Source organism: Oncorhynchus kisutch, linkage group LG7 (assembly GCF_002021735.2).
Source record: "Oncorhynchus kisutch isolate 150728-3 linkage group LG7, Okis_V2, whole genome shotgun sequence".
NCBI classification, from domain to species: domain Eukaryota; kingdom Metazoa; phylum Chordata; class Actinopteri; order Salmoniformes; family Salmonidae; genus Oncorhynchus; species Oncorhynchus kisutch.
The window spans coordinates 32829603-32857416 of record NC_034180.2 but is presented as its reverse complement, the minus strand read 5'-3'; the positions used below and the strand labels follow the sequence as shown (position 1 = coordinate 32857416).

Here is a 27814-nt window from a genome sequence, read left to right as displayed (position 1 = left end):
CTTACCGTGCAGAAGCAGAGAGAGCAGTAGCATAGAGAGCAGTAGCATAGAGAGCAGTAGCATAGAGAACAGTAGCATAGAGAACAGTAGCAGAGAGAACAGTAGCAGAGAGAACAGTCTATGACTTGGGTGGCTGGAGTCTTTGACAATTTCCTCCCTGCTGCACACAGCAGGCTTCCATTCCCCATTACAACCGGATTTATGGCTGATTTAAGATGAAATCGTCAACCCCGTTACTTTATTTGACACTTAATGGGCACTTACTATAGTCATATACTTTATTTATCCTTTTGAGATGGGGAAAAACTTGATTTATTAAGTTGAACATGTGCTCTTCATGACAGACTGTTAAAATTAGATGACAAAATATATATAGAGTATATTACACTACCCAAAAGGTACTGATTTGATGGAATGACCCAAGTATTGCTAAATTCTACTCAGTCATCTCCCAAATAGTGTCAATGATTGATCAGAATGAGTCTGTTAATGTGGACAATCAATTCCTAGACTTTATTTACATTGCAGTGCAACTTTCTAGATATTTGTTTATTTTTTACTGGCTGCTGTGTTGTCTGAAAAGCTTTCTTTTTTTATTTTACCTTTATTTAACTAGGCAAGTCAGTTAAGAACAAATTCTTTTTTTATGACAGCCTAGGAACAGTGGGTTAACTGCCTGTTCAGGGGCAGAACGACAGATTAGTACCTTGTCAGCTCAGGGGTTTGAACTTGCAACCTTCTGGTTACTAGTCCAACGCTCTAACCACTAGGCTACCCTGCCACCCTATTAGGCATGTACTGTATTTCCTTTTGGCTGCTAAATATGTTGTAAGTCAGTACTTTGGGAGGGGATTCTTTCTTCTTCTGTACTGTCAAACAGCAATGGCTAGATATTAAAACCAAGATGTCTAAATAGTTACATATAATAGTCTTTATTTAATCTTACATTTTGTAGTATTATAGTTTTACCTTTTTGGTAATTTTCCTTCACATCTGATTAACATTAAGGACAAGCAAATGTCTCAAAATAAAATGCTGTTGTGTGCTGTTGAACTTTCAAAGCTCATAACCAAATAAAAGAACATAACACATGCCTCAGCATTCTCAAGATCCTAAGAATTTATTATATGGGATAACTGGGTTTACTCATTCACCTTGGTAAAACCGATGCACACACATCACTCATTTCAAAAGCAATAAGTGCAACAAAATTGCAGATTACAAGGAAATTAAATTTATTTAACTAGCTTTTGTTGGTCTGCAATAATGTCAGCATCAAACAATGACAGTAAAAATTCTAATAACATTCACAGGGTAAACTGATTTGATACTAAGCACATTTAAATTACACTACAATGGACAATCATTTATTTCACACACAACTAAATGCTCAACACAAATTACAATAACTGTGGGAAATTACCAGAACTGTAAAACTGATAGGACTTGGAGCCAACATCCTCAAGCATCTTCACAAAATCTGAATTAATTAAAATACTGTTGACTCTCAGTTGTGGAAACAGTAGTAAACACTCATATCTTCTGTGCTTTTTACTGAGGAACTAAAAGCAGTTTGTTTATCAATGATACATCCTCTTCAACTCATCTTCAGGTGCTTTAATTGTTTCCCTAAAAAGTATGATAGCTTGGGGTACTTAACAGAGAAACATAAATGAGAATATACTATATGACAGACACCAGGAAGTCCTCAATTCAACCACACAAAACTGTAGCTCACATATTTTTCATAAAATGTCTCCCTCATCTGACCTCTTCTCAAACTATCAGGTCAATACCAACATCTGTATTTAGTATTCATAACAGTAATGTGAATAGTAAATGAAAATGCATTTCCTTGTTTGAAATGCATAAATTAGATTTGCCCAAATAACAAAAGCAGACCTTGAAACCCTTCTAATAATGGCCACTTAACTGTTTTGAATAATATTTGACCCTTCTCAATGTTATTCAAAACTCAGGAGTGTGAAATGAAAAGTGACAAAGAATAAATGTTTAACTACCATGACAACAATGAACACTTCAGTAACTAAGACATGGGTTCTGTAAATTATTTGTACTTTACATTATTTTGACAAAGAGCATACCATGGTCAATCGTTAAGGCAGTTTATGAGTCATAACATCAGAGGGGGTGGTTGATGGATTTTGAAAACAATCCCCACATCTTCTTTCTCTCTCTTTGGCTGTTTCAATGAGACATGCACTCGCTGATGTACATAAAAGGCCAAACATACTTGTTTCAGTGGACGGCAGAGGACAACTTCATTAAGTAACATACATTTTGAATTTGTATATATTTTTGGTACTTTTTCTCCCCAATTAGTAGTTACAGTCTTGTCCCATTGCTGCAACTCCCGTAAGGACTCAGGAGAGGCAAAGGTCGAGAGCCATGCATCCTCCGAAACACAATCCTGCCAAGCCGGACTGCTCGCTTAACCCGGTCGCACCGTACAACTGGCGATGGTAATCAGCGTGCATGCGCCTGGCCGGCTGCGACACAGCCTGGGATCGAACCCGGGTCTGTAGTGACGCCTCTAGCACAGTGATGAAGTGCTTTAGACATTTGCGCCACTTGGGTGGCCCGTAAGTAACATACTTAAAGTATAATCTACCTATGTAGAAGTAAAGCAGGGTTAATGAAGTGTGAGAGTTCCGGTTCCGACGGGGGGGGGGGGGGGGGTAAACACCACTGCGACATATTGTCAAACTTGACAGACAGTTCTTTACAAAAGCCAGGAAACCTGAATGTGAATGATGACAGAAGATAATCCTGGTCACAGACTGACACAGCAGGTCTAAATCATTGTTGTGAATAACGTGAATATGAAACCCAATGCGGAGGGCTCCGTATAGCTCCACATTGACATAATTGGTTGATGGTAGGTGGGGGCGGCTGGTCCTGTATATACACAAACTCACTTCCTTCATAACAGCTCTGCTCTACTCCTCTAAGCGCAAGAAGTATAAATGCCCTGACTTCTGCAGAGGCCGTATCGCAATAAATGCAGTATGGTCACTGCAGACGTCGGATTGACCACGCAGATCCTTTTAGTAGTACATTAGTACTGTAGTAGTAGCTAGATGTCTGGTCAATAACCTGATGAGAAAGGTTGTTATGTTTGTATTCATATAGTACAATTGATGTCCCTACAACCCTTGTTTCACTTCCACATCATTAGCTCCATTTGGTCTTTCATTGTCCATTTTGCTGCAGCCTCTCCAATCGCTGAAGCAGGGCATTCCCAAAAGCTTCTCTGTAGCCTGGGCTGAGGGTATCCAGCAGTGAATAAATAGTCTCAAAGTATTGGGTGCTCAAGCTCTCATCCACCTGGTCAAAGGCGTAGCCAACCACCTGTAAGATAAAAATAGAGAGTGTCAATCATATACCAGCAGGCCTACACAGAATAACAGCTGAACAGCACAAATTAAATAATGGCACAAATTAAATACTGTTGATATCCCTCACCCTTAGTCCAGCTTCATTGAGCTCAAGGCAATAGCGATTGCCCTCTCTTGTTTCCACGTTGATGTAGGCCACAGACAAAGCACTGTCCAAATTTGAGGACACATACATTTCGGACACGGCGAATAACACATCGCTGACCACTGCCTCTGCTTCCAACCTCATGTCCTTCACGTGATCAATACAGTCTTCATCGAATAAGGAGACAGGCGAGTCCTCTGGTTGGTAGTCTATCTCCATCTTCTTCACCCGACACACACAAAAACACCAGACACAACTGTGAGGTTAAAGGTGCAATCAGAAAATGAAGTATATAGCTATATGCTAGCTAAGTACAATTGTTTTAACTACAAGTGTTTTATCATACAATAATACATGTGTTTTTGTGGTCATCGGATACATTGTAAACTAAGATGTAAAGCTTCAAATGAACGTTCCTCGCACTATGTTCAAGGAGGTAGATGATACAAGCAAGTTCCACCATCATGGAATCCACCTAACGTTAGCTCAAGGGTTTACTATTTTTGGTGGGTGGGCCCAGTCCGTGATTTTTAACAAACATTAGTAGGGCTTTGAAGGCTGGTGTGTTGTGATTGTTTTGAATTAATTAATGAATAATGTGAAAACTATTGTGATGAGTTAGAGTATGACTAGCGCTAGTATCCAATAACACAGTTATTACTGTTTACCACTTATCATTCAGTGACAAGACAGTCCACCATCAACACCATGTTAGCTTGCTAGCTAGCTTACGGTCAATAGCAGCCATTATCCATGGCTATGGGTTCTCTTTTAGTAGGAATTGTTTTTAGAATGACATAATCATGGATATATGTAAACGTCAACAGTATCAGGAAATATTGTCATTTTTGTCAAATTAGTTTTTCTAGCTGCGTTCTACTCACCTCCTCCGTGGTTGTTTTTACTGTACTTCCGGGTGATCAACAAAGATTTCTGTCATGAAGACTTCAATTTCTATTGCTTTATCAGCATGACTTAACAATGTAGATATTGCCAAAGCGTACTTTGGAAATTATTCATTAACAATATCAATAACAAAATAATTTAAAATAATAATAATCAAGATTGTCACAAACAGGACAATCAGTAACGAATCACAATTCCAGTTATCAAAATATTCTGATCAATGCAAGTTGTTCTGTTTGAACACCACCGTAGTTAAACATTGTGATAACACCTTCTCTTTCAACATTGCAATTATTCAGAAGTCATGCGAAAAAGTTCAAGTGGAATTGCTTGTGGATGAAAAGGCTTTGCTAGAAGCATATGCGCAGTAAACACTTTTAGTTGATTTACGCAGAACGGGGGTGGAGTTTGAATGTGTACTTCCGTCTGCCTTTTTACATACAGCGGAACGTGGAAAGCGTCAACGTTGCGGAGACATGAAACTGTTTGTAAACAATTCATACAGAAGGTGAGAAATTAAAGCTATTATGTTATTAAATTGCTATATAGAACCCATTATATGACATGTAACATACTGCCTTACCATGTCAGTTTAGCTATATTCAAGATGTTAAAGAGGTTCATGCTAGCTCGGTGCTAACTAATAAACAATCACAGACGAGAAACAACAAGTCGATGCTGTGGAGATTTAATTTGATAGCCATTGACATACCCTCCAAGCCTGTCGTACTAACTACATCCTTGATATCAAACTGTAAGATTATTTTGGGGCTAGCAGTATTGTAAAACCATTAAAAGAAACCTAGATGTCAGATTTTTTTCAGTTAGTGGTATGGACAGGATTATCAAGTGAGCAGACACCCGGCGTTAGCAAGCAATGACGTGATGCCAGAGACCGTTTTGACTAGCTGATAATGCCACCCATTCGGTTTTGATTTTAGCCGAAGTTTAGAATTAAGGGTTAGGGTGGTGTAACTAACATGCAGCTGCTAACAGTAATGCTGTCTACCTCTCCTAGGAGTGACAATAATATTGCTACTGTACATGGTCATTTACTGTTACTGAATAACTTGTCATCTAGTGTGGTGATCAAATGTATAGTTGAGAGTTTAAATGTTATGTTCCATCTCATTGGCAGGTACGGCCAACTGAAGTTGAAATTATTGCCACGTATCTCCTTCTCTCTGTGTGTAAAATGATGTTTTCCTGTCTTTTGGAAGTCATCAGAATGACAAGACTGATACTACCGATGCTAAATTATTTGAAGATAAATGTATAGTTATCCAACATCCTTTTTCTCCATACAACATATTTGTAGAATACTGAATTCAACAGCCATTTGGAAGCCACCACAATTATCAGACCAACATGACTTGGCCATTTTCTGAATCTATAAAGAAGCGGGCATGCAGATACCTTTTGTATCGGTATTTGGGCAATTTCCTACAAGAGAAGCTGAGCTTAGATCAGCTTAGTTTAGACCTCTACCAAGGCACAGTGTACCTTTGCCTGAGAGCTTTTTCTCCCCCCTCAGTCTTTAAATGAGATCCTTGATTCAGTGGATGCCCCCTTCAAGGTAATAGAGGGCTTCATCCAGACCATCTCTCTGACCGTACCAGTTCTCCTGCTGCAGGAGAACTGTGCCCTGGCGGTCAAGGGGTGGGAGATGGTGTTCAGACCCAGACCACGTATGGGTGAGGGGACACCTCAATCAAGGGACCCCCTCAATCACCTCCATCTCTGTTTGTCTCTTCATCATCATCATTGCATTATGGCTGCTACTAGTGCACACACAGCTAACTAGCTAGCGATTTCACATCGACTGTGCCACTAGCCTCAGGTATGGAAACCCTGTATTGGTCCAGCTTCATGACGAGCAGCATGCAGCTTGCCAAAGAGTGTCTGAGCCAGAGACTAACGGATGACTTGGGGGAGAGCTTCCAGCCATTGTAGGGATTGGAGAAGTTTGCAGAGACCATAGAGACGGGTGTGGTAGATCATTACCATACAACAACACTTGAGTGGGCTTTCTTTCCAAGCATCAGAGGATTGATAACAATGTCTTCTTTGTCATTTCTTTAGTTCTGAGAAGGGTCAAGGTTACTTTTTTGGACACTGTTCTCAGAATCTAACCTTTTCCAGAAAATTCCAAAACAGGAATTGGTCTTGTTGCACATCTTTTTTTTGTCTTTAGAATTTTTTTTTTACCCCTTTTTTTTTTCTCCCCAATTTCGTGGTATCCAATTGTTGTAGTAGCTACTATCTTGTCTCATCGCTACAACTCCCGTACGGGCTCGGGAGAGACGAAGGTTGAAAGTCATGCGTCCGCCGATACACAACCCAACCAGCCGCACTGCTTCTTAACACAGCGCGCATCCAACCCGGAAGCCAGCCGCACCAATGTGTCGGAGGATACACCGTGCACCTGGCAACCTTGGTTAGCACGCACTGCGCCCGGCCCGCCACAGGAGTCGCTGGTGCGCGATGAGACAAGGACATCCCTACCGACCAAGCCCTCCCTAACCCGGACGACGCTAGTCCAATTGTGTGTCGCCCCACGGACCTCCCGGTCGGTTACGACAGAGCCTGGGCGCCACCCGGGAGGCCCTGGTCTTGTTGCACATCAACAAGTAAGTTTTTTTAATTTTATTTTTTTTACCAGGCAAGTCAGTTAAGAACAAATTCTTATTTTCAATGACGGCCTAGGAACAGTGGGTTAACTGCCTGTTCAGGGGCAGAACGACAGATTTGTACCTCGTCAGCTCGGGGATATGAACTTGCAACCTTTCGGTTACTAGTCCAACGCTCTAACCACTAGGCTACAAGTAGGGAACTACTTGCACATTTTATCTTGAACTAGTGCCTAATACCTTTAACTTGGGTATTTCTGATTTTATTGAGCATTTTCCATACATTTACACTCTACATGAGCTCTTACATCCTTATCTGTGTTGTGTTGTTCAGGATTGTTTACTGTGATGAGACTGGTGAAAGCTCCAGTGTAAATGTGCACCAACCCCCCACATTTGCACATAAAAACTTGCAGCTGGAGGGAGTCACCGAATTCTCAGAGGCGGCTAGAGCCGGCTTCAAGTCCTCACCCACCCCAACAGTGAGTCTACATTAAAATAATCCTCTGTGTAGTTTGGAAGCATAGAGAACCTATACTAACACACCCCCTTTTTGCACCCCCCCAGCTGGAACCCTAGAATCATCTGTGAGCCACACCCCCAGTGCACAGAGCCTGTTTCCTCAGCAACACTCTTTAAACCCATGCAGATCGGTCACCTTAGTGGCAGAATTGAACTGTCCTGAAACAGAACTAAACCATGCCTGGAGCAAAGGTTAGTACAGCATTCTCACATGATTGAAATGGCACAGCAACTGTGAAACTTGGACACACTGAAATGCACAACATGTCTATTGTCTTGGTCTTTACAACAGTATTTTTATTTTTCAGTTGGATGTTGATGGACAGGCAAGTTCACCTACTCTTGGACATGTTTGGTTTTTTTTCAGGCTCAGGTTGGTTTAATTATGGTAATTGAATGATGATATCTTAAAAGGAGTTGCGTCAGACGTTGGTGAGTGAAACACTAAAATCGTCTGCTTTTGTGTGCGAAGCTGGGCCGGAGTGGGGGAAGGACAAGAGGAACCGTCCCATGCAGCAGGAGGATGAGTATCGGCTCCATATGGAGTCCGACCCTGACCTCTTCGTGAGCCAGACCACCAGAACTGTGTCCAGCCGAGGTTCGGATGAACTGTTACCCCCAACTACTATGTTTAATAACCTGGTGATTTGGATTGAGCTTTTTGTTTTTGTAGGCCCATATCGTGATATCATTAACAATTGTTTGATCTAGCTTCTTGTTGTTGGCACAGAGGATGTCTTCTTCTCCATGGCTGACATGAACATGTCTCATAGCCTGTCGTCCCTCCCTCCCCTGGGGGAACCGCCCACTGTGGACTTGGACCTGTCACTCAACAGTAACTACTCCCCTTCCCTAGGACTGTCACTCAACAGTAACTACTCCCCTTCCCTAGGAGAGTCTACTGGCAATACCACGGTATGCCTCAATATACAGTATTTATTGTCCATTGAATTGTTAAGCAGCATAACCTAACCTAATGGTATGAGGATTGTAACATAGTACATTTCTTTGTTCTTTCGTCCTCTAAGATCCTCTGGGACGATTACCTGGATGTGCCCAGACAGAGGGAGAAGCAATCCCAGAAAAGCCCATTCCTGACACGGGACTCACCACTCCAACACAGACTGCTGAGACAGACCTGTAATACTGCATTCACACAGGCAGCCCAATTGTGATATTTCTTTTCACTGATTGGTGTTTTGACCAATCAGATCTGAAAAAGAGCTGATGTGAAAGTTCTGATGTGATTGTTCAAAAGAAAAATCGGTGGAAAAAAGATCAGAATTGGGCCTAAGAACCAGCATCATGCACTCTCACTCACTACCATTTAGAATAAATTGAGCAGATGGATAAACATTATTTTTTAATGGAAGAAAGCTGTTTGAGTCAGTATTCCTATTCAGACAGTAACTTCTTAATCTAACATTGTTTGACGCCGGAGAAAACAGAAATGTCATGGTAGTGTTTATGTTTACAAGTCCATAATTCACACATTTTGTCTTGTGTGTCAGCCCACCCAACCAAAGCCCACAGTGATGAGTCCAGGCCTGACCTGATCTTCAGGCTGACACTGGGGAACCTGGCTGTATGTGTTCTCCACATTGACCCCCTGCCCCCGCCGGATGCTGCCCCCAGCCCCCTTCCCCCCATGGCTGCTGACTTCTTTAGGATGGTCTGCTCTCACCAGCTCCATGCAGACGGATTCATCCAGTTTAGGGCAGCTTTTGATGAAACCTGCCCCTACGACCACATCAGGTGATCTTATTGACATTGTCTGTTAATATTTTTGAATCTCCTTTACCTCCTTGACTGATTCAACCTCATTTTGCATATGTCAAATCAAATTTTATTAGTCACATGCGCCGAATACAACCGATGTAGACCTTAGTGAAATGCTTACTTACAAGCCCCTAACCAACAATGCAGTTTAAAATAAATAAATTTAAGAATAAGAGATAAAAGTAACAAGTAATTAAAGAGCAGCAGTGAAATAACAATAGCGAGACTATATACAGGAGGGGTACCGGTTATTTAGGTAGTGTGTACATGTAGGTAGAGTTATTAAAGTGACTATGCATAGATGACAACAGAGTGTAGCAGTGGTGTAAAGAGGGGGTGGGGGCAATGCAAATAGTCTGGGTAGCCATTTGACTAGATGTTCAGGAGTCTTATGGCTTGGGGGTAGAAGCTGTTTAGAAGCCTCTTGTCCCTAGACTTGGCGCTCTGGTACCGCTTGCCGTGCAGTAGCAGAGAGAACAGTCTATGACTAGGGTGGCTGGAGTCGTTGATAATTTTTAGGGCCTTTCCCGGACACAGCCTGGTATAGAGGTCCTGGATGGCAAGAAGCTTGGCCCCAGTGATGTACTGGGCCGTTCGCTCTACCCTCTGTCGTGCCTTGCGGTCGGAGACTGAGCAGTTGCCATACCAGGTGGTGATGCAACCCGTCAAGATGTTCTCGATCTCATATGTGTCCTCTATCTCTCCAGGTTTGTGGCTCTCCAGTTTTCGGCGAAAGAGATCAGGGTGCCTTGTGAGGATCAGGCGACGAGTGGCTAATCTGCCCATGCCTTCCGTCCTGCTAGCTAACGTTCAATCGCTGGAAAATAAATGGGATGAACTGAAAGCACATATATCCTACCAACGGGACATTAAAAACGGTAAAATCTTATGTTTCACTGAGTCGTGGCTGAATGACGACATTAAGAACATACAGCTGGCTGGTTATACACTCTATCGGCAGGATAGAACAGCAGCCTCTGGTAAGACACGGGGCTGGGGCCCATTTCTGTAAACAACAGCTGGTGCACGATATCTAAGGAAGCCTCAAGGTTTTGCTCGTCTGAGGTAGTGTGGTCTACAGCTTATCATGAGATACTCTATCTAGCTAGAGAGTTTCTGTATTTTTCGTAGCTGTCTAGATACCACCACAGACCGATGCTGGCACTAAAACCGCACTCAATGAGCTGTATACCGCCATAAGCAAACAGGAAAACACTCATCCAGAGGCGGCGCCCTAGTGGCCGGGAACTTTAATGCAGGGAAACTTTAATCCGTTTGACCTAATTTCTATCAGCATGTTAAATGTGCAACCAGAGGGAAAAAAATCTAGACCACCTTTACTCCACACACAGAGACACATACAAAGCTCTCCCTTGCCCTCCATTTGGCAAATCTGACCATAATTCTATCCTCCTGATTCCTGCTTACAAGGAACAATTTAAAGCAGGACGCACCAGTGACTCAGTCTATAAAAAGTGGTCAGATGATGCAGATGCTAAACTACAGGACTGTTTTGCTAGCACAGACTGGGATATGTTCCGGGATTCTTCCGATGGCATTGAGGAGTACACCACATCAGTCACTGGCTTTATCAATAAGTGCATCGAGGACGTCGTCCCCACAGTGACTGTACATACATACACCAACCAGGCAACATTCGCACTGAGCTAGAGTCCCGGTTTCAAGGAGCAGGACTCTAACCTGGAAGCTTATAAGAAATCCCGCTATGCTGTCTGATGAACCATCAAACAGGCAAAGTGTCAATACAGGACTAAGATCGAATCGTACTACACCGGCTCCGACACTCGTTGGATGTGGCAAGGTCTGCAAACTATTACAGACTACAAAGGGAAGCACAGCCGAGAGCTCCCCAGGGACACGAGCCTACCAGACGAGCTAAACTATTTCTATGCTTGCTTTGAGGCAAGTAACGCTGAAACATGCATGAGAGCATCAGCTGTTCCAGACGACTGTGATTGTGCTCTCCGCAGCCGATGTGAGTAAGACCTTTAAACAGGTCAACATTCAGAAGGCCGCAGGGCCAGACGAATTACCAGGACGTGTACTCCGAGCATGCGCTGACCAACTGGCAAGTGTCTTCATAGACATGCAGACCACCATAGTCCCTGTGCCCAAGAACACTAAAGTAACCTGCCTAAATGACTACCGACCCGTAGCACTCACGTCTGTAGCCATGAAATGCTTTGAAAGGTTGGTCATGCCTCACATAAACACAATTATCCCTAGACCCACTCCAATTTACATATTACATCAACAGATTCACAGATGATGCAATCTCTATTGCACTCCACACTGCCCATTCACACCTGGACAAGAGGAGAAGGCTATTCATTGACTACAGCTCATCGTTCAAAACCATAGTGCCCTCCAAGCTCATCACTAAGCTATGGATCCTGGGAATAAACACCTCCCCTGCAACTGGATCCTGGACTTCCTGACGGGCAGCCCCCAGGTGGTAAGGGTAGGTAACAACACATCCGCCACACTGATCCTCAACACGGGGGCCCCTCCTGTACTCCCTGTTCACTCATGACTGCACGGCCAGGCACGACTCCAACACCATCATTAAGTTTGCTGATGACAACCGTGGTAGGCCTGATCACCGACAACGATGAGACAGCCTATAGGGGGGAGGTCAGAGACCTGATTTTGTGGTGCAAGGACAACAACCTCTCCCTCAACGTGATCAAGACAAAGGAGATGATCGTGGACTATAGAAAAAGGAGGACCGAGCATGCCCCCATTCTCATCGACAGGGCTGCAGTGGAGCAGGTTGAGAGCTTGAAGTTCCTAACTAACATGGTCCAAGCACACCAAGACAGTTGTGAAGAGGGTATAACAAAATATCTATTCCCCCTGAGGAGACTGAAAAGATTTGGCATGAGTCCTCAGATCCTCAGAAGGTTTTACAGCTGCACAATCGAGAGCATCCTGACGGGTTGCATCACTGCCTGGTATGGCAACTGCTCGGCCTCCGACCGCAAGGCACTACAGAGGGTAGTGCGTTCGGCCCCAGTACATCACCGGGATCAAGCTTCCTGCCATCCAGGACCTCTATACCAGGCGGTGTCAGGGGAAGGCCCTAAAAATTGTCAGACTCCTGCCAACCTAGTCATAGACTGTTGTCTCTGCTACCGCACAGCAAGCGGTACCGGATCGCCAACTCTAGGTCCAAGAGGCTCCTAAATAGCTTCTTCCCCCAAGCCATAAGACTCCTGAACAGCTAATCAAATGGCTACCCAGACTATTTGCCTTGCCCCCCTCCCCCAGAACGCTGCTGCTTACTCTCTGCAATTATCCATGCATAGTCACTTTAATAACTCTACCCCCATGTACATATTACCTCAATTACCTCGACACCGGTGCCCCCGCACATTTACTCTGTACCGGTACCCCCTGTATATAGCCCCACTTTTGTTATTTACTCCTGCTCTTTAATAATTTGTTATTCTTATCTCTTACTTTGTTTGTTGTTGGTATTTTCTTAAAACTGCATTGTTGGTTAAGGGCTTGTAAGTTAGCATTTCACTGTAAGGTCTCCACCTGTTGTATTCAGCACATGTGACATACACTTTGATTGGATTTGATATTGTAATCAATTTTGGGATCTAGGCATACATGTGCTTATAGAGATGCATTTATGTTCGCTCTGTCTGTCATACCTCAGCTCCTGACATTTGACACCCCTGTCACCGCTGAGGCACCATCTGCCATCTGCCTCCACCTGCACTACAAACTGTCTGAACGCAGAGGGCCGCAGGTAAGAGCACATCTTAGTGAGATTAGAAGCTGCAATGAATGCACTGTGATTGGATTCCCAGTTCCGCAACCCAATTTGCAACACTCAAGTAAATTAAACTTAATTTTGCATCACTTATGCATTAATGTCAAAGGGAGATTTGTGTGGGAATTGAAATTACATGTGTGTATCTCAAGTTAGGATTCGGCCCACATTGTATGTAACTAATTCTGTACAGTGCCTGATACAGTACTCTTTCAGGGCTTTTTAGCAGTCATATCAGCATTTCTACATTGTAAAGATTTTTGTAAACAATTACAGTTGCCTGTTGTTGCAGTAAATATGAAAAACATCACATCAAATGCTGTTTTCTGCTTCCACCCCACAGCACAAGGCCTTTACAGAGGTCTTCCTTGATGACAGCCGTATTCCGGCCAATACCCACTTGTCGATAACAGTCAACGCCCGTGTTGAGCCTGGTGGTGCGCTTCCCTATCCCAGACCTGGGCTCGGACCAGGAGAGGGGCCCCTGGTTTAAGAAGTCCTCGCAGAAGAAGGTTCTGGAGCTGGAGGACCTGGAGGTGAAGAGTTCACAGGGGGAAGCTCCCCTGAGCAGACCAAGATGGAGCTCACCTTCAAGGAGCTAGTCGGTATGTGTCATCCAGCTGCTAACGGACAGAGTAGCCTCAAAACCAGAACCACTTTTGATACACATCATTCATGTACTAATTTTTCATCAATTTTCACAGGGAAGTTTCAGGAAAAGGAGGACCAGCCTGAAGGCAGGTTCCTCAGGGTCTCCCACACTATGGATGGAAACATGACCATCTCTGACAGTGGGAAGTTTGACTGGCCTAGGTACTGTACATCTGTCCATGTAGTACTGTACTGCTTCATGTCATACCTACACCTTAATCCTTAGATGTTGTGAAACTCCTTACGAACTCTCCCCTTCCAGAGTGGTGCTGAAAGTCAACCCCACCGCTGTCCACTCCATCCTGGAGCGTGTGACTGCTGAGGAGAACGAGGGGGCTGAAGACCAATCCCCAGGTGAGGAAGAGGAGGTGGGAGGGGGAGCCCACTCACTGAATGATGTCTGTGACTTTGGGAAGGCTGAACCCTCCCCCTTTTCCTCACGCCGGGTTATGTATGAGAATGAGGAGGTAGGAACACATCATTATTGAAACACTAATTTTAACATAATTATTGATCAACAACAAATTTGTCACATGCACTAAATAAATCAGGTGTAGACCTTACCGTGAAAGGCTTACTTACAAGCCCGTAACCAACAATGCAGTTTTAAGAAAATTGAGAAATGAATAAACTAAAGTAAAAAAATATATTGTAATCACAATAAAATAACAATAATGAGGATATACAGTTGAAGTCAGAAGTTTACATACACTTAGGTTAGAGTCATTAACTCGTTTTTCAACCAATCCACAAATTTCTTGTTAACAAACTATAGTTTTGGCAAGTCAGTTAGGACATCTACTTTGCATGACAAGTAATTTTCCCAAAAATTGTTTACAGACAAATTATTTCACTTATAATTCACTGTATCACAGATCCAGTGGGTCAGAAGTTTACATACACTAAGTTGACTGTACCTTTAAACAGCGTGGAAAATTCCCGAAAATGATGTCACTGCTTTAGAAGCTTCTGATAGGCTAATTGAAATCATTTGAGTCAATTGGAGGTGTACCTGTGGATGTATTTCAAGGCCTACCTTCAAACTTAGCTTGACATCATGGGAAAATCAAAAGAAATCATGGTCATGATAATGAAACCAAGATTTAACTCTTTGGCCTGAATGCCAAGCGTCACGTCTGGAGGAAACCAGGCACCATCCTTACGGTGAAGCATGGTGGTGGCAGCATCGTTTGTTAGCGTTAGCGACTGGGACACTAGTCAGGATCGAGGGAAAGATGAATGGAGAAAAGTACAGACAGATCCTTAATGAAAACCTGCTCCAGAACACCTTCCAACAGGACACCGACCCTACACACACAGCCAAGACAACGCAGGAGTGGCTTCGGGACATGTCTCTGAATGTCCTTGAGTGGCCCAGCCAGAGCCCAGACTTGAACCTGATCAAACATCTCTGGAGAGACCTGAAAATATTTGTGCAGCGATGCTCCCCATCTAACCTGACAGAGCTTGAGAGGATCTGCAGAGAAGAATGGGAGAAACTGCCCAAATACAGGTGTGCCAAGCTTGTAGTGTCATACCCAAGAAGACTCAAGGCTATAATCACTGCCAAAGTACTGAGTAAAGGGTCTGAATCCTTATGTAAATGTCATATTTAAGTTTATTATTTCTAATAAATTTGCTCATCTTTAAAACAAATCTGTTTTTGCTTTGTCGTTATGGGGTATTGTGTGTAGATTGAGGGGGAAAACAATTGAGTTATTTTTAGAATAAGGCTGTAATGTAACAATGTGGAAGAAGTCAAGGGGTCTGAAATACATACCGAAAGTACTGCATGTCACGTTCATGACTTAATTCATCATGTATTTTCTATGTATTCAGTGTCTGTATTTTAACATGCTATATTCCCTCTGCAGACCCCTGTATCTCCCACTCAGGTCTCTGATGGTAGTGGAGACATTTAGCATCTCCAGCAGTGTCTCCTTAGACCACTCATCCTCCTCTCTCAGGTACTGTTGCAGCACTGGTCATGTCATTGAAATAAAATCATCAGTGGCGTATGACTGGATGTTTCTGTATTTTGTGTTGTTTCTAGGATCATTTTGGATGAAGCCGCTTTGTTCCTCTCTGACAAGAGCAATGCCGTCTCTGTAAATCTATTGCGAGGTGAGAAGATTTCTGTTACATTTTCAATTTGAATGTCAAAGATCCTTTAGACGCTCTGACCAGTAACCCATTTGCGTTATCGCCCAGACTATGGGAACGTTAGAGCTGAGGATCACTTCGGTCAAACCTGGAGTGGACAGAGAATTGGTAAGAGCTGACAAACTCTGTTGATCTATGAGAAACCTGTTTCCAACAACCAGACGGCACCGTTGAGTCAAACTTCTCACTGTGTCTTTTGACAGACTGAGCCCAGATTTGAGCTACGCTGTTCCAGTGATGTCATCCACATGAGAACGTGTTCAGACTCCTGTGCTGCTCTGATGAACCTCATCCAGTACGTGGCCAGCTATGGAGACCTACAGCCCCCTCCTGGGCCGGAGGCCAAGAGCACCAGCTCCAAGCAGAGCGCAAAGGTCAGCTTTTATACCCCTCGGATACATTTATGATATAGCCATTACGCTATATCAAACTGTTGCCTTGAGTGATGAGCAGTGAATGGTCAGTGGAGAATTTGTTGTATCTGTATATTGTGAGGCACATTTATGACACACAAAAGCCATTACAATTACAGTATATCAAACACTTTTGTTGAGAGAGTAGAACAGTCTGAACTGTGATTCTAAATACTGTTGTGAGGATATGGACTCTGCTGTCTGCTGAGTTAAAATGTTGTTTATGTCTGGCCAGCCGGAGGCTCCAAGCCTCAGCATGTTGGATAACTAGTACATTTAGTCTGTCTATTGCATTGGTGTGAAAGGTGTGTTTATTGTCTCAGGATCTGGACGAGGAGCCAGTGGTGAATAAGTTGATCCCAGACTCCATTGAAATCAAAGACAACCACTTTGGCCAGCCCCTGGACAGCAGCGACTCCAGCAGGGGAGCCCTGAAGTTCCTCGTCCCAGAGGTGCGCTACCTCATCAGATCTCTGTCATCTGGCACCTCTACGGAGGGAAGGACTTTGGGAGCGCTACATTCACCTCCTCTCCTGCTAGAAGTCGGGGGTGAGTGTGTTTGTGCTTTGGACTGTTCAACTGTTCTTTATTACAACAACAATACTAGGAGATGTGATTGAACTGAGATTGTGTCAAATGACAGGATGGGGAAAGAAAGAAAAGGATGTAGAGTAATGGTGAAAAGGTGCAACAGATGATCAAGTGTCCTTTGTTTAATGTTTGGGATATGTTGAAGGTGTACCCCACACAGGACCAGCCTAAAGTCCCGGCAGTTGTTCATCATTCAGGACCTGGAGATCAGAGACAGACTGGCCATCTCCCAGATGAACAAGTTCCTGTACCTCTACTCCAGCAAGGAGATGCCCCGCACTGCCCACTCCAACATGGTGAGAGACATTATGCATATAGAGAGACTCTGAATGATTGGCTATGAAAAGCCAACTGACATTTACTCCTGAGGTGCTGACCTGTTGCACTCTCGACAACCACTGTGATTATTATTATTTGACCCTGCTGGTCATCTATGAACATTTGAACATCTTGACCATGTTCTGTTATAATCTCCACCTGGCACAGCCAGAAGAGGATTGGCCACCCCTCATAGCCTGGTTCCTCTCTAAGTTTCTTCCTAGGTTCTGGCCTTTCTAAGGGGTTTTTCCTAGCCACCGTGCTTCTACACCCGCATTGCTTGCTGTTTGAGGTTTTATGCTGGGTTTCTGTATAGCACTTTGTGACATCAGCTGATGTAAGAAGGGCTTTATAAATGCATTTGATTGATGTAGAGTAATGTCCATGTGATTGTGGTCACATTAAAGACATGATAGTGGTTAAGGCATGGTTATGCTGAATGTGTTTGTTTGTGGTTCTCTGTAGCTCAGTTGGTAGAACATGGCTCCAGCAACGCCAGGATAGTGGGTTTTAATCCCAGAACCACTCATACTTTAAAATGTATGCACGCGTGACTTTAAGTCACTTTAGATAAAAACATTTGCTAAATATTATATATTTTTCCTTGTTTTCTTGCAGCTAACAGTTCAGGCTCTGCACATGTGTCCAGAGACAGGTCAAGCACCCCTGGAATGCTGTCTGCGACTCTCACTCATGCCCCTTCGTCTCAACATCGATCAGGTGAGCCAGAGACAAACGTGCTGGTTTTATCCAGTTAATCATACCTCTTTCTGAGGTTTCCAAAAGATTTCAAGGCATGGAAATGTAATGCTTTCACATGCTCTCATTTAACACATTTTCAGTTATACTATTAATCAAATCAAATCAAATTTATTTATATAGCCCTTCGTACATCAGCTGATATCTCAAAGTGCTGTACAGAAACCCAGCCTAAAACCCCAAACAGCAAGCAATGCAGGTGTAGAAGCACGGTGGCTAGGAAAAACTCCCTAGAAAGGCCAATACCTAGGAAGAAACCTAGAGAGGAACCAGGTTATGTGGGGTGGCCAGTCCTCTTCTGGCTGTGCCGGGTGGAGATTATAACAGAACATGGCCAAGATGTTCAAATGTTCATAAATGACCAGCATGGTCAAATAATAATAAGGCAGAACAGTTGAAACTGGAGCAGCAGCATGGCCAGGTGGACTGGGGACAGCAAGGAGTCATCATGTCAGGTAGTCCTGGGGCATGGTCCTAGGGCTCAGGTCAGTTGAAACTGGAACAGCAGCATGGCCAGGTGGACTGGGGACAGCAAGGAGTCATCATGTCAGGTAGTCCTGGGGCATGGTCCTAGGGCTCAGGTCCTCCGAGAGAGAAAGAAAGAGAGAAGGAGAGAATTAGAGAACGCACACTTAGATTCACACAGGACACCGAATAGGACAGGAGAAGTACTCCAGATATAACAAACTGACCCCAGCCCCCCGACACATAAACTACTGCAGCATAAATACTGGAGGCTGAGACAGGAGGGGTCAGGAGACACTGTGGCCCCATCCGAGGACACCCCCGGACAGGGCCAAACAGGAAGGATATAACCCCACCCACTTTGCCAAAGCACAGCCCCCACACCACTAGAGGGATATCTTCAACCACCAACTTACCATCCTGAGACAAGGCTGAGTATAGCCCACAAAGATCTCCGCCACGGCACAACCCAAGGGGGGGGCGCCAACCCAGACAGGATGACCACAACAGTGAATCAACCCAATCAAATTGATCCCTTTGAAATTACCTTGGCTTTTTTATTTTCTTGTAGGATGCATTGTTTTTCTTGAAATACTTATTTTCCAACCTTGCTGCTGAAGTTGAGATATTTTCTCCACCTGATCAAGAAGGTAAAAGATCCTTGGCTAGAGGCTTGTACATTATGAACAATGTAGCATATTGAGTAGATTTGAATCATTTCATGATTTTGTCTCTGAGCAAAATGTTGACCCGCGATGATGCATTTGTTGGTCTGCAGCCCTGTGCGTTTCAATGAAGAAGCCATCTGCCCCAGAGGTGTCTGGCAGCTTCACTAAACATGGAGGTGGGAGCCAGGACTCTGCGCCCATCATCTCTGTGCCTGCCCAGAGCCGCTGCAGCATCAACGGCCTCACCTTATCCAGTAACAGCAACACTGGGGAAGCTGAGGCTGCCACTGCATCATCCTTCACTGACCAGCCCATCTTCTTCAGGTAGGTGTCCCTTACTCTGTAGAGGTGGACAGGCAACTGATGTCATTTGGGTTAAGGCATAACTTAACTTCATCTTACTATATGTGTTCTACACACAAATAATGAAGTGTTTGAGTTTTGCTAGCAAATTATGAAATATTTGTTTGATTTCCCTCAGTTTTGGTTTACCTCTGAAGTTCCTATTCGTCTGGATTACCATGGAAAACACATTTCAATGGAGCAAGAATGTTGTTTTAACAATCTCTAAAAACATAGTGTATACAAACACATTCAGTTTTGTGATTGGGGATTCCAGTGTTGACAGACTTGAAAACTGGTGTTGTGCAGCCTACATATTGTGCAATATTTTGGTTAACCAGCGCTGATGTACAGTATTCAAATGCAGAAGCTCCATTTATGAAGCATGTACATTTCTTACTCTCACAGTAGAATATTTTGCTGATGTTTCTTGCACTGCTCCTCTGTTTCAGGGAACTTTTGCTGGGACTGTGATTGGGTTGACACAGTTGAATTGCTCCGAGCTGAAACTAAGGAGATTATGCTACAGACAAGGGTAGGTTTAATCAGTACAGTCCCTTCATATTAGTATGATTTGTTATGACAGGATGTACCAACACTTAATTGGGTTATTCCTGATGTTAAATGATGACACACAATCGATTATGTCTAGTATAAAAAATACAGTATGCCGAAACCATAAGAACATTCTTGGTTTTCTTCCAGACTGTTGGGAGTGGATAAGCTCTTTTCCTATGCAATAAATGAGTGTCTGAAAGACATCAAAAAGAACCAGCTGCCAGGACTGTTGGGTGGCGTGGGACCTGTCCACTCGCTGGTACAGTTGGGTAAGTAGGACATGTGTAAGTTGATAAACTGATGTTGCACTGTAATGTATTTACCTATTAAATCAGACAGTATTTTGCCTGTTCCTAAAATTACTGTTTTTTTGTAAGAAGATTGTCTAAGCCTCTCAGAACCACACAATATATTATGACTAAGGGCATGCTTGTTTTGGCCAATTGGTCCACAATGGAAATGAGTCTAAGCGTTTGGTTCAACCTAAAGACTATTGTTATACATAGACTGAGTGTACAAAACATTAGGAACACCTTCCTGATGTTGAGTTGCACCCCCCTTTTCCCTCAGAACAGCCTCAATTTGTTGAGGCATGGACTCTACAAGGTGTTGAAAGTGTTCCACAGGGGTGCTGGCCCATGTTGACTCCAATGCTTCCCACAGTTGTCAAGTTGGCTGGTAGCAGATCTCCCCTCCGACTTGCTTGTTCTATCTCATCCCACAGCTCAATTGGATTGAGATCTGGTGACTGGGCAGGCCACTGCAGTAAGCTGAACTCACTGTCATGTTTGTGGAACCATTCCTTGACAATCCTAGCATTGTGGCATTATATTATTATATTTTATTCGCAGGTAGATACACCGCTGCCATGAAGGGATGCACCGGATTGGCAATGATGTTCCGATATCATGTGGCATTCAAACATTGCTCCACTTTTATCAAGGGGACCAATGTGTGCCATGAAAACAAACCTCACACCATCACCACCAGCCTGCAATGTTCACACGTGGCATGAAGGATGCATTCTCCATACCCTAGTCCTCCTATTAGTGTGAAACAGCAGGAACCAGGATTCATCAGACCAGGCAAAGTTTTTCCAATTCTCCAGTGTCTTCGTTCCTTAGCCCACTGCAACTACAGTTTCTTGTTTTTTTGCTGAAAGAAGTGAAACTAAGGTCGTCAGCTGCCATACCCCATTTGTGTCAAGATATGACGAGTTGTGCATTCTTTTATGGGTCTTTGGGCAACAATTTTGTACTGGCCAGTCAGTTGACTAACTGTAGCCCATCAGTTGCTCTGCACAATTCATGGCAGTCTCCTTTGTCCTCTTTCGTCAAAGGCCCATTTTCGACCACTGGTCGAATGTTTTGTACACCCAGTGTATATCTGAGAGTATGTTAATGTATAGATGTCTTAATAAACCAAAGTCAAATCAGAAATCCTGATCTAATCAGCCTTTTTGCATTAACCAAATAATAACACACTTTTCCTTTTCCACCTCGTGTTCAGTCCAGGGATTTAGGGACCTGGTGTGGCCCCCAATAGAGCAGTATCGGAAGGATGGTTGGGTTGTATTGCGATTGCAGCGTCGTACTGCCTCCTTTGGAACCTCCACAGCTATGGCTGCTCTGGAACTTACCAACCGCATGGTGCGAACTATCCAGGTAAAGAAAACTCACCCCAGTCCAAAAATACATGTATAGGTTGTAACTGTTCTGCATCTCTTTTCAACTTGTGTGTTACAAGTTTATCAGGCTCCATGTAATGTAATGCAAAACAATGTTTGATTTGTGCTCTTCAGGCAGCAGCAGAGACGGCCTATGACATGGTATCTCCAGGATCCGATGAGAGGGAGACAAAGAGAATAAAACGGTTCTCTCATTACAGATTGTCCCATCAGCCAGTTAATCTCCGGGAAGGTGTAGCCAACGCTTAGTGTTGTAAAAGAGTTAACTTGAATGATGCTAACATTTTGCATCTCATCTGCTTGTAGTGCTGCTTGGTGTTACACACTACAAGATTGAATACAGGATGAATGTAACGGCGTTTGTCTGTAGAAGGAGAAGCGGACCAAAATGCAGCGTGGTGGTTACTCATGTTCTTTAATAGAAAATGAACGATACATGAAATAACTTACAATAACTTATAATAATCTACAAAACAACAAACGGAATGTGAAACGCTGTATAGGTTCTTAAATTGTTTTAATAATAATAATTTATTACCTTCAATACCATTCATTCTTTACAACTCATAATTTTCATACATACTCCAACAATGGTATTTTAATTTAACTAAACAAAACAAAAACCCCAAACAAAACCTCAGGGGAGCATCTTCCCTCCCCGTCACCCTACAAACTACCTTTCCCTATCTCCCCGTCCCTAATCTATCCCCTTACAAATCTAAATGACACCCAGCCCTAAACCCCCCCCTTCCACCTCTCCCGAGCAGCATGCTGCCCCCACTTCCTCTCCTCCCTCTTCATCCTCCCCCTCAAATCTCCTTCCACCCTCCTCACTATCCCTTCCACCCCCCAGTCTCTCCCTGTCTTCACCATGTTCTGCCTGGCTTCCCACAGCCCCCATTTAAAGAGACTCATGAGAAGCCAGAGCAGAAACCTGTCCCTATCCGTCCCTCTCGCTCTCCCTACACCTCTCTCTAACCTGGCCCACGTCAATACAAAATCCCCCCTTACCAAACCTAACAACACCCGTGCCCTAGCCCATACTACTCCGGCAAAGGCACAGTCCCAAAAGACATGGCGCACAGTCTCCTCCCTGCCACAAGAGAATCTTGGACAGGTGGGGGATTGCACCAAACTATACCGGTACATGATGGAACGTACCGGCAAGCACTTATGGAGGCTCAACCAATTCAGGTCCTTGAGCCTGTTGTCCAGACCCTGCGCCTGCACTCCCTCCCAGACCACTTTCGAGATGCCCACTACAGGCGCCGGACTCCCTGCCTTTCTGACCTCCTCGTACAGGTGCCTGTGATCTAAACCTACTCGGGCAACTTCAACCTCAGGGTGTGCACGCAGCCACTTGGCCGCATGACCAAAGTGCCACGGCAGCTGTTCCGCCCGAGGACCCGTGTCAGACCACACCATTACGCTTCTCGCCTGATACGAGAAGAACACCCGCAGGAGGTAACCGGACGGATGTATCACTGGATGAGCAAGCTCCGTTAACAAGAAAGAAACAAAAATTGCGTCCAGCTTGAGGGGGAAATGTGGTACCCCCCTACCTCCCTCCCCGATGGGACAGAACATGCATGCCCTGGCGACCCACTCGGACCTGCCACTCCACATGAACTGAAACACAAGCCTCACTAGAGGCCTCCTCAGACAAGCCGGCAATGGGTAGATGTACGCCAAATACAAAAGAGACGGCAACACATCCACCTTTAGGACCAGGACTTTGCCCATAAAAGACGAATACCTAGCCTTCCACATTGCTAGCTTCCTCTGTACCACTGCAATACGCATGTTCCAGTTTAGCGTCGCTGAGCCGGAGGTCTCAAAATGGACCCCGAGAATCCTCAGGGCCCCCTCACAGAGAGAGAACCCCCCGGGCACATCCGTTCTACCGTGCCATCTACCGAAAAACTTGACGGAAGACTTTGCATGGTTCAGAACCGCTCCCGACGCTCGGGTGAAATCCCCAAAGATGGCAAGGGACCTTGTCAGGCACGAGTCCTTGCACAGCAGCAAGGAAGTGTCGTCGGCGTACTGCGTCATCTTAACACGCAGCCCACCACTTCCAGGGATCAACAAGCCTTCCACCCCTGTGTCTGCCCTAATGGCAGCCCCCAGAGGCTCCATGTACAGAACGAAGAGGAGAGCCGAGAGTGGGCACCCCTGCCTGACCCCAGACGAGAGGTCAAAAACGTCACCCAAGTGATTATTTACACTAACTCGGCACCCCGCTCCGACATACAGTGCCTTGCGAAAGTATTCGGCCCCCTTGAACTTTGCGACCTTTTGCCACATTTCAGGCTTCAAACATAAAGATATAAAACTGTATTTTTTTGTGAAGAATCAAAAACAAGTGGGACACAATCATGAAGTGGAACGACATTTATTGGATATTTCAAACTTTTTTAACAAATCAAAAACTGAAATTGGGCGTGCAAAATTATTCAGCCCCTTTACTTTCAGTGCAGCAAACTCTCTCCAGAAGTTCAGTGAGGATCTCTGAATGATCCAATGTTGACCTAAATGACTAATGATGATAAATACAATCCACCTGTGTGTAATCAAGTTTCTGTATAAATGCACCTGCACTGTGATAGTCTCAGAGGTCCGTTAAAAGCGCAGAGAGCATCATGAAGAACAAGGAACACACCAGGCAGGTCCGAGATACCCCCAAACCGACTCCCCCTTGTCCCACTCCCTCTTAAACCTACTAACATCCCCTCCATCCCTCAGGTGAACCTCCTGTAAAAAACAAAAATCAAACCCCACACCCTCCAAATAACTAAAGACCGTCCTCCTCTTAACAAAATCCCTTAAACCCCTTACATTTAAACTAACAAAAGTAAAATTAGACCCCATGAAATAATAAAATAAAAACATGTAATACACTCAATCTAAACCCAGACAGAAAAAAGAAAAAAAACTGGAGACTCACCCGATGCTCCCCTGCTCCATATCTACCGGTGAGAACACCATCCGTACTCCCGACATCCCCCCCCCTCTTCCTCCATCTCACCAACCCAGGATGCAGGAATAGTGTTTGGCTCCGGGGTGCCCTGCACCCTGGGTCTACCCCCACACTCCTCCCCCTCCCCAGTGGTGCAGCTGGTTTGGAAAAAAATCGGGGAGGCTGAGTCCCCAAACAAAAAACTCCCCACCTCCTCCTGTACCCAGTCCTGAGTCTTGTTAGGTGTGTCCCCACCCAACAGAAGTTGAGGGCCTGGGGGAAACCAGCAGCAACCCAGAGGTTTCTCCCACCCCCATCACTCTCTTGGCCATCCCCTCCCTCTCACTGTCAATCGCCAATCGCACCCTCCTCTTCATTCTCTTCTTTGGTGATGGCGGCAGTGGAGAGATGCCACCCTCCCCCCCGCCAGCTCCTCCACCATACCCCTCATCTCTTCCACCAGGGCACTTTCCCCCCCAGTCCACTTGCTCTTCCACCGTCTCCTTCTCCAACACTCCTCCCTCGCTTTCTTCTCTCTCATGCTCCTCCACTCGGTTGCCTTCTTCCGCCGCTTTTCCTGGTTCTCCCACTCCCGTGCCTTCCGTTTCCTTCTCTCTTCCATCCGCCTCTTCTTGCTCCTCCTCCTTCCTTGCGGCCTTCCCCTCTGGACTTGTACTCTGGTCATGAGGCGTGCTTCCTTCCCCTCCTCTTCTTCCCCCATCCCCCGCTCCTGCTCCCCCCCCCAGCCGCAGACGCATATGACCTCTGACGAGCCGGGCACCCCCGCCACAGGTGTGCTGACGATCCACACCCGTGACAAGCCTAAGGCGTGCCACAATCCCTCGCCTCGTGTTCCTCAGATCCACAAAATCTGCATTTTCTTGTGCTGCACGAGGTGAAAATGTGGCCATAGGCCATACAGCGCCTGCAAAATGGGGGCTGACGTGCATAAAACAACGTCCCCCTGTCAGCCCCTAGGGAGAACATAGCAGGAGGATGGAGGTAGCCACCATGTCCCTTTGGGTCCTCCCTGAGGAGGGCCTGGAAGCCTCTCCTCCCATTCCAAAACTCAAGGGAGTCTTTGAGGTGCCTTGCTGAGGAGACGTTATCCATGTATCTCCCCAGAAAGGCCCTCACCTCTTCGTCCTTAACGTATGGGTTGTAAATGTTGACAGTTACAACCCTAAAGTTGTTCTTCGCCAGGCTTGTTATTTCATAGTGGCTCATCGGCCTCTCACCTCCCACTGCTCTTGCCCTTCTCAGGATATCATCGTGTTTCTCCTCTGTATATAGTGCCACGTCGTATGCTCCCTCCAACGAGTTGCCTTGGAAACAAAACACGTCCTTCACCGTCAGCTTTAGAATCCCCATCAATATTATCCTTCCAAAAGTTTCCCGTCCTAAAGGCTCCAACTCCTTTTCCTTCCAAGCAAACCGAATCGTGTTGGCCAGCCCAATCCCAGGGACCGACCGTGTTGATGGATTTAGCACCATCTCCGCAAGGAGAATTGCGCTCGTTCTCTTCTCTTCCAAAACAATGAAAAAAGAAAAACCAAAGTGACTGAGCCCATCTTGTGACAACAGAGACAGGAACAATCACCCACAAACACACAGTGAAACCCGGGCTACCTAAATATGGTTCTCAATCAGAGACAACGATAATCACCTGACTCTGATTGAGAACCGCCTCAGGCAGCCATAGACTTTCCTAGACAACCCTAATCCGCCACAATCCCAATACCTACTAAAACCCCAATACAAAAACACACCACAAAATAAACCCATGTCACACCCTGGCCTGACCAAATAAAGAAAGAAAACACAAAATACTAAGACCAAGGCGTGACAATGAAGTTACCTGTCATGACTGTAATAAATCACTCAATATTCGTATTCCCCACAGGGAATCACGGACACTGCTCTGACCATCTGTGAGCATGAGCAGCGTGGGATGACCGGGGCAGTGGGTGGGGTCCTTCGACAGCCCCCCCCCCCCCCCCCCCCCCCCCCTAAACTGATGGTTGTTCAGAATGAGGGCAGTGTATTTTCCTTCAAAGAAAACATCCCTCAACTGTTGCAAGGCCCAATGAGTATTACAAGCTGGAAGGATCTGGTTCTGCAGATGTAATTATTTGATGTAAAATGGAGTGTCGCTGAAAAATCAGTGCTGGTGTAAATGAAACACAATTAGACTTGTGGAGGTTGGAGCTAGTGTGAATCAGCTTGTGTTACCTTTTATATCACATTTTCTCTTGCAGTGCCTTCATGGTAATATTATACTGTTGTACTACCATATGTTAGACAAAGGGACCCGTAGGAGCAGCTAGTGTGCAGAGTCAGAGGTCACTGTGCCATACTGTAGATCATAATTGATTACCTTGGCTGTAGGATAGGACTGGCTTGTTTTCAATGTCGATAATCTTTCCATAATGGTAACAGTAGTGCATCATATCCTAACATGGTACAGAGATGAGTACAGCACATCTGTAGTTTGTCATATTCAACATTTGCTTATCCTAATGTGTCAAATAACACTATCTCAACGAGATGCTGTAAGCTATTGAAGTGTATGTCCCCTAACATTTTATACAGTGTACCATGTATATGTGTGGGCTTTATAACTAACTATTCTATGTAACATTTCTTGCAGACAGCATCCTAAAAGACATTCTCAGCATTGTGTAATGTGTTGTGGTTAAAATGTATAGATCTGCATTTTCAATTACAACTGATGTTGTAACTGTGACCAGTAAAATGGGGGTGTTAGACTTTTTGCTGATTATGGCTGTTTAGTGACTCTGAAATACATTGAGAGCATTGCAGGCTACTGTCCTGTGGCACAATTGTCTATGTAGCCATTTTTTTTGGTCATGTTTAAATTGACATTTTATAAATATAAAATTGAGAAGCAGTCTGTGCCCATCTATATTACACACAACTGTCACTATACTTTTCCCTAAATCCTCTTGTGCTGTCTGCTACTTAGTCTTAAATATCATGCCCTTGTTTGCAATATTGTTTGTAGGCATCTGTGCTTATTTTGGAGATGGCTGATATAATTGTGATGCAGCCTTTAAATATGCTCTACAACCCT

The 27814-nt window shown here is 44.6% G+C and overlaps 1 protein-coding gene and 1 pseudogene across 4 annotated transcripts; one reads left to right on the top strand and one right to left on the bottom strand.

Annotated features, from left to right (window-relative positions):
- Nucleotides 1-916: 916 nt before the first annotated feature.
- gskip (gsk3b interacting protein) lies at nucleotides 917-4770 on the bottom strand. 4 transcript variants are annotated; one of them, XM_020487138.2, is made up of 3 exons: nucleotides 4389-4770; nucleotides 3487-3726; nucleotides 917-3372 (listed from the first exon to the last, which is right to left on the bottom strand). In XM_020487138.2, the coding sequence occupies exons 2-3, from the start codon at nucleotides 3721-3723 to the stop codon at nucleotides 3214-3216; spliced, it is 396 nt and encodes a 131-aa protein (XP_020342727.1). In that variant the 5' UTR covers nucleotides 3724-3726; nucleotides 4389-4770; the 3' UTR covers nucleotides 917-3213. The 4 variants fall into 4 exon arrangements, with proteins under 4 accessions (XP_020342727.1, XP_020342728.1, XP_031684833.1 ...); XM_020487139.2 differs by having other exon boundaries at nucleotides 3487-3723; nucleotides 4389-4768; XM_031828973.1 differs by having other exon boundaries at nucleotides 3487-3760; nucleotides 4389-4739.
- Nucleotides 4771-4943: 173 nt separating this feature from the next.
- Nucleotides 4944-26962, top strand: LOC109893752 (autophagy-related protein 2 homolog B-like; annotated as a pseudogene).
- Nucleotides 26963-27814: the final 852 nt, after the last annotated feature.

Coding starts and splice junctions, on each gene's coding strand:
- gskip (XM_020487138.2), bottom strand. CDS start 3,723: ATGGAGATAGACTACCAACCAGAGGACTCGCCTGTCTCCTTATTCGAT. Junction 3,373..3,486: donor TCAATGAAGCTGGACTAAGG/GTGAGGGATATC, acceptor TTTATCTTACAG/GTGGTTGGCTACGCCTTTGA.